This window comes from Coregonus clupeaformis, chromosome 6 (assembly GCF_020615455.1).
Source record: "Coregonus clupeaformis isolate EN_2021a chromosome 6, ASM2061545v1, whole genome shotgun sequence".
Taxonomy (NCBI): domain Eukaryota; kingdom Metazoa; phylum Chordata; class Actinopteri; order Salmoniformes; family Salmonidae; genus Coregonus; species Coregonus clupeaformis.
Window position 1 is genome coordinate 35,452,254 of NC_059197.1, and position 6,159 is coordinate 35,458,412.

Genomic DNA, 6,159 nt, shown 5'->3' on the forward strand with positions numbered 1-6,159 from the left:
CACTGTGTGTGTGTGTGTGTGTGTGTGTGTGTGTGTGTGTGTGTGTGTGTGTGTGTGTGTGTGTGTGTGCGTGCGTGCGTGTGCGTGTGCGTGTGCGCGTGTGTGTGCGTGTGTGTGTGCTTGTGCGTGTGCGTGTGTGTGCATGTGCGTGTGCTTGTGCGTGTGCGTGTGTGTGTGCACATCATAATCTAATCATAGCTGTGTCAGTGTTGGCGGAAATGTTGTCCTCTTTTCCTGGCAAAATTGATTGACAATAGGTTTTGGTGGGATGTATTATCAAGTCTATGTTGTGTGATGTTGGTGGGATGTATTATCAAATCTAAACACAATAACAATATAGGAAGTAAGTAGTATAAATGTTTATTATTATTTACTAACATGTTTGATTAAATGCAAGTGTTGATATACATTTGTTAACTTATCAATCAATAAATCAATCAAATGTAAGCCCCTTTTACATCAACAGTTGTCACAAAGTTCTTTACAGTAACCCGGCCTAGACCACAAAGAGCTTTACAGTAACCTGGCCTAGACCACAAAGAGCTTTACAGTAACCCGGCCTAGACCACAAAGAGATTTACAGTAACCCGGCCTAGACCACAAAGAGCTTTACAGTAACCCGGCCTAGACCACAAAGAGCTTTACAGTAACCCGGCCTAGACCACAAAGAGCTGTACAGTAACCCGGCCTAGACCAAAAAGAGCTTTACAGTAACCTGGCCTAGACCACAAAGAGCTTTACAGTAACCTGGCCTAGACCACAAAGAGCTTTACAGTAACCCGGCCTAGACCACAAAGAGCTTTACAGTAACCTGGCCTAGACCACAAAGAGCTTTACAGTAACCCGGCCTAGACCACAAAGAGCTTTACAGTAACCCGGCCTAGACCACAAAGAGCTTTACAGTAACCTGGCCTAGACCACAAAGAGCTTTACAGTAACCCGGCCTAGACCACAAAGATCAGGAAAAGAAGAACGCGAAGATTGTATCCTTATGTATAATAGGTTATGTATCGGCCTAATAGGTTACATTAAAAGAAAGTTAGATTACTACATCACTATTATTACATCATTACTTTACTCAACACAACCTCCAAGTTTAATAAATTCATTGCAACATTTTTGAAGAGTTTCTGTTCACTACCAACACTACCAAGTAGTCTTTTTTTTTTTTTTTTACAGAATTGATCAATTCAGCCGCCTTCTGATGAGCAACAAGCAACAGATCCCACAGTACTCTAGTAGGTCAGGGAGTGAAATCCCCAGAAGCAGATCCCCACAGAGCCAATCCTCATTGGAAAATATGCAAATCTACAAGAAACCCCAATCAAGATATTCATTGATTAACTGATTGTAGAAGTGTGGTGGTTGTTAGCCCAACTAGCAGAGTGAGGAGCGTAAGTGCTACAGGCTGGGCGTCATTCATAGCCCTGTTTCTGTTACAGAGACTCCCCTCACAGCAGGACACAGAACCGGAGTCAGAACCAGAGTCAGAACCGGAGTCAGAACCGGAGTCAGACCCAGAGTCAGAACCGGAGTCAGAACCGGAGTCAGAACCGGAACCACACAGACTCCTGGAGACACAGCCTCGAAGAGTCACAGACCGACCATTACTAGCTGTCACTACAGAGAAAATATAACAATATTAAAAAATATTATCAAAAATAATACAATATGAATAAAATGTATTATAACCGTATTTATTACAAGGACTATAGTATTGCATGAACACAGCCAAACACAAACATACGTTTCATGTACTGTACCTGTGCCGTTAAGACAGCGATCTTGAACTCCCTGGCAGGTCACAGCCTGATCACAAACATCATCTTCTGGATCAGTGCAAGAAGCACACTGAAGTCCATTGTGGGGGTCATCTGAAGAAACAACAGGACAACTCATGTAAGGATCAGACAAATAAAATCTAATTCAACAAAGAACAATGGAGTTGAAAGTACAGAACAATATTTACCATAGAAAGTGTCACTGTTGCAGCCAGATGAGTTGCAGCATGAAGAAGTGAATTGCTGGAAACCGATATTCAAAGATATTTTGGGGCTTGACTGACAAAAATGGTCATCCATGCATCCCTTCACGATCCTCTCATTGATACTGGAATTTGAACCTGAAAGGTAAAAGATAAAAATACAATTAATCATAACCATGTTTTAGTAAGATATTACTAGAGAAGGTACACACAGTGCCTTCAGAAAGTATTCATCCCCTTTGACTTATTCAAAAAAAAATTGAGTTACAGACTGAATTCAAAATGGATTCAATTGATTTTGCTCTCTCACCCACCTACGCACAATACCCCATAATGACAAATTGAAAATACAGTGACTTGCGAAAGTATTCACCCCCCTTGGCATTTTTCCTATTTTGTTGCCTTACAACCTAGAATTAAAATGGATTTTTGGGGGGGGTTGTATCATTTGATTTACATAACATGCCTACCACTTTGAAGATGCAAAATATTTTGTCTTGTGAAACAAAAAAGAAATAAGACAAAAATACAGAAAACTTGAGCGTGCATAACTATTCACCCCCCCAAAGTCAATACTTTGTAGAGCAAACTTTTGCAGCAATTACAGCTGCAAGTCTCTTGGGGTATGTCTCTATAAGCTTGGCACATCTAGCCACTGGGATTTCTGCCCATTCTTCAAGGAAAAACTGCTCCAGCTCTTTCAAGTTCGATGGGCTCCGCTGGTGTACAGCAATCTTTAAGTCATACCACAGATTCTCAATTGGATTGAGGTCTGGCCTTTGACTAGGCCATTCCAAGACATTTAAATGTTTCCCCTTAAACCACTCAAGTGTTGCTTTAGCAGTATGCTTAGGGTCATTGTCCTGCTGGAAGGTGAACCTCCGTCCCAGTCTCAAATCTCTGGAAGACTCAAACAAGTTTCCAGCAATCCAGCAATCCATCCAGCAATGCTTCAATTCTGACCAGTTTCCCAGTCCCTGCTGATGAAAAATCCCCACAGCATGATGATGCCATCACCATGCTGGGATGGTGTTCTCGGGGTGATGAGAGGTGTTGGGTTTGCGCTAGACATGGCGTTTTCCTTGATGGCCAAAAAGCTCAATTTTAGTCTCATCTGTCCAGAGTACCTTCTTCCATATGTTTGGAGAGTCTCCCACATGCCTTTTGGCGAACAACATACGTGTTTGCTTATTTTTTTCTTCAAGCAATGGCTTTTTTCTGGACACTCTTCCGTAAAGCCCAGCTCTGTGGAGTGTACGGCTTAAAGTGGTCCTATAGACAGATACTCCAATCTCCACTGTGGAGCTTTGCAGCTCCTTCAGGGTTATCTTTGGTCTCTTTGTTGCCTCTCTGATTAATGCCCTCCTTGCCTGGTCCATGAGTTTTGGTGGGCAGCCCTCTCTTGGCAGGTTTGTTGTGGTGTCATTTTCTTTCAATTTTTTTATAATGGAGTTAATGGTGCTCCGTGGGATGTTCAAAGTTTTGTATATCTTTTTATAACCCAACCTCGATCTGTACTTCTCCACAACTTTGTCCCTGACCTGTTTGGAGAGCTCCTTGGTCTTCATGGTGCCGCTTGGTTGGTGATGCCCCTTGCTTAGTGGTGTTGCAGACTCTGGGGCCTTTCAGAACAGGTGTATATATACTGAGATCATGTGACAGATCATGTGACACTTAGATTGCACACAGGTGGACTTTATTTAACTAATTATGTGACTTCTGAAGGTAATTGGTTGCACCAGATCTTATTTAGGGTCTTCATAGCAAAGGTGGTGAATACATATGCACGCACCACTTTTCCGTTATTTATTTTTTAGAATTCTTTGAAACAAGTTATTTTTTTCATTTCACTTCACCAATTTTGACTATTTTGTTTATGTCCATTACATGAAATCCAAATAAAAATCAATTTAAATTACAGGTTGCAATGCAACAAAATAGGAAAAACGCCAAAGGGGATGAATACTTTTGCAAGGTACTGTATATTTGTAGACATTTTAGCAAATGTATTGAAAATGAAATACAGAAATATCTAATTTACATTAAGTATTGACACCCCTGAGTCAATACTTAGTAGAAGCACCTTTGGCAGTGATCACAGCTGTTAGTATTTCTGGGTAATTCTCTAAGAGCTTTCCACACCTGGATTGTGCAACATTTGCCCATTATTCTTTTCAAAATTCTTCAAGCTCTGTCAAATTGGTTGTTGCTAGACAACCATTTTCAGGTCTTGCCATAGTTTTTCGAGTAGATTTACATTTTAGTCATTTAGCAGACACAGTTAGTGAATGCATACATTTTCATACTGGCCCCCCATGGGAAACGAACCCACAACCCTGGCGTTGCAAGCGCCATGCTCTACCAACTGCGCTACAGGGGACTATAAGTCAAAACTGTAACTCGGCCACTCAGGAACATTCACTGTGTTCTTGGTAAGCAACTCCAGTGTAGAGTTGGCCTTGTGTTCTAGGTTAGTGTCCTGCTGAAAGGTGAATTAATCTCCCAGTGTCTGGTGGAAAGCAGACTGAACCAGGTTTTCCTCTAGGATTCTGCCTGTGCTTAGCTCCATTCCATTAATTTTTTTATCCTGAAAAACTCCCCAGTCCTTAACGATTAAAAGCATATGCATAACATGATGCAGCCACCACTATGCTTGAAAATATGGAATGTGATACTCAGTAATGTGTTGTATTGGATTTGCCCCAAACATAACACTTTGTATGCAGGACAAAAAGTTAATTGCTTTTCCACATCCTCAGTTGTCTGCTATCACAGCCATTAAACTCTGTAACTGTTTTAAAGTCACCAATGGCCTTATGGTGAAATCCCTGAGTGGTTTCCTTCCTCTCCGGCAACTGAGTTAGGAAGGACACCTATATCTTTGTAGTGACTGGGTGTATTGATACACCATCCAAAGTGTAATTAATTACTTCACCATGCTCAAAGGGATATTCAATGTCTGCTTTTTTTTTTACCCATCTACCAATAGGTGCCCTTCTTTGTGAGGCATTGGAAAACCTCCCTGATCTTTGGTGGTTGAAAAAACTCAACATTTAATCAATTTTACATTCAGGCTGTAACACATCAAAATGTGGAAAAAGTAAAGGGGTGTGAATAGTTTCTGAAGGTACATACCCACTTGTTACAAGAATTGGGCATCATAACTGCAAACATAATGAATGAAAACAATTCCAGTCACAGATTTTGAGAGTTTTAACTTACCAACATTGGGATCGGTTGCTTTACGGTCATTTCCCCAGCGGATATCAATGTCAACTCCCCAAATGCTAAAACTGATGTGTCCTCTGGTATTAACAACTACAGTGTCAAAAGTCAAACAAAGGGGATATTTCAAAACATGTGACAAGTTAATACTACTTAATATGTCCATTCAAATGTACAATGTAAATTATTTATGCAAGTAGTCAACTGCAGTCTCAGAGGTTTTCTCTGGCTAGATCAAATGATACGTTTTATGTTACCGGAGGATTGCAGAGAGCTGCTGGTGTTTGTAGAACACACTTGTCCAACACTGCAGGTCTCCAGGGTTTGTTCTAAACAGGAGGGGTCTGCTGGATCTTTACAGGTGAAGCACTGCAGAGCATGAACTGCTGAAAAAGAGACAGTTACAAGAAACATTCATATAAAGTCACCAGACCTGGGTTCAAATACTCTTTCAATTATTTAAATTACTTTCACATACATTTCAATGTAAATATTAAGAAATGTTTTATTGGAAGATACAAGTGAAACGTATTGGCATGTATTAGAAAATACTCAAATGTACAAATATTTAAATACTCCCATGTATTTGAAACCAGGTTTGTTTGGTTCTAGCATTATTTGAGATCATGTATTTGGAAACAAGTATTTTAAAATTGTTTCAAATAGTAGGATATTTATAGGACATTATTTGAAAATACTTTCAAATACCTCTAATTTATTAGGTTTATACGGCAACACAGAATTTGAAAAAACTCAAATATACAGAATATACAGAAAGTATTTAAATAGCAAATACTTAATTACACATGTATATGAACCCAGGTCTGAAAGTAACACAATAGTCTTATTAGACATATAACTAACACAATGAAAGATGTCGAATATATTACCAGTGCAGAGCAGCATACAAGCCAGTAAGACAATGATGGTGTGTTTCATTCTGAGCTGAA

The 6,159-nt window shown here is 39.9% G+C and overlaps 1 protein-coding gene across 1 annotated transcript; it reads right to left on the reverse strand.

The window, feature by feature from the left end:
- Positions 1-932: 932 nt before the first annotated feature.
- On the reverse strand, positions 933-6,159 carry LOC121568480 (ly6/PLAUR domain-containing protein 3-like). The gene is made up of 6 exons (XM_041879007.2): positions 6,100-6,159; positions 5,467-5,595; positions 5,207-5,302; positions 1,970-2,122; positions 1,764-1,874; positions 933-1,620 (listed from the first exon to the last, which is right to left on the reverse strand). The coding sequence occupies exons 1-6, from the start codon at positions 6,146-6,148 to the stop codon at positions 1,334-1,336; spliced, it is 825 nt and encodes a 274-aa protein (XP_041734941.2). The 5' UTR covers positions 6,149-6,159; the 3' UTR covers positions 933-1,333.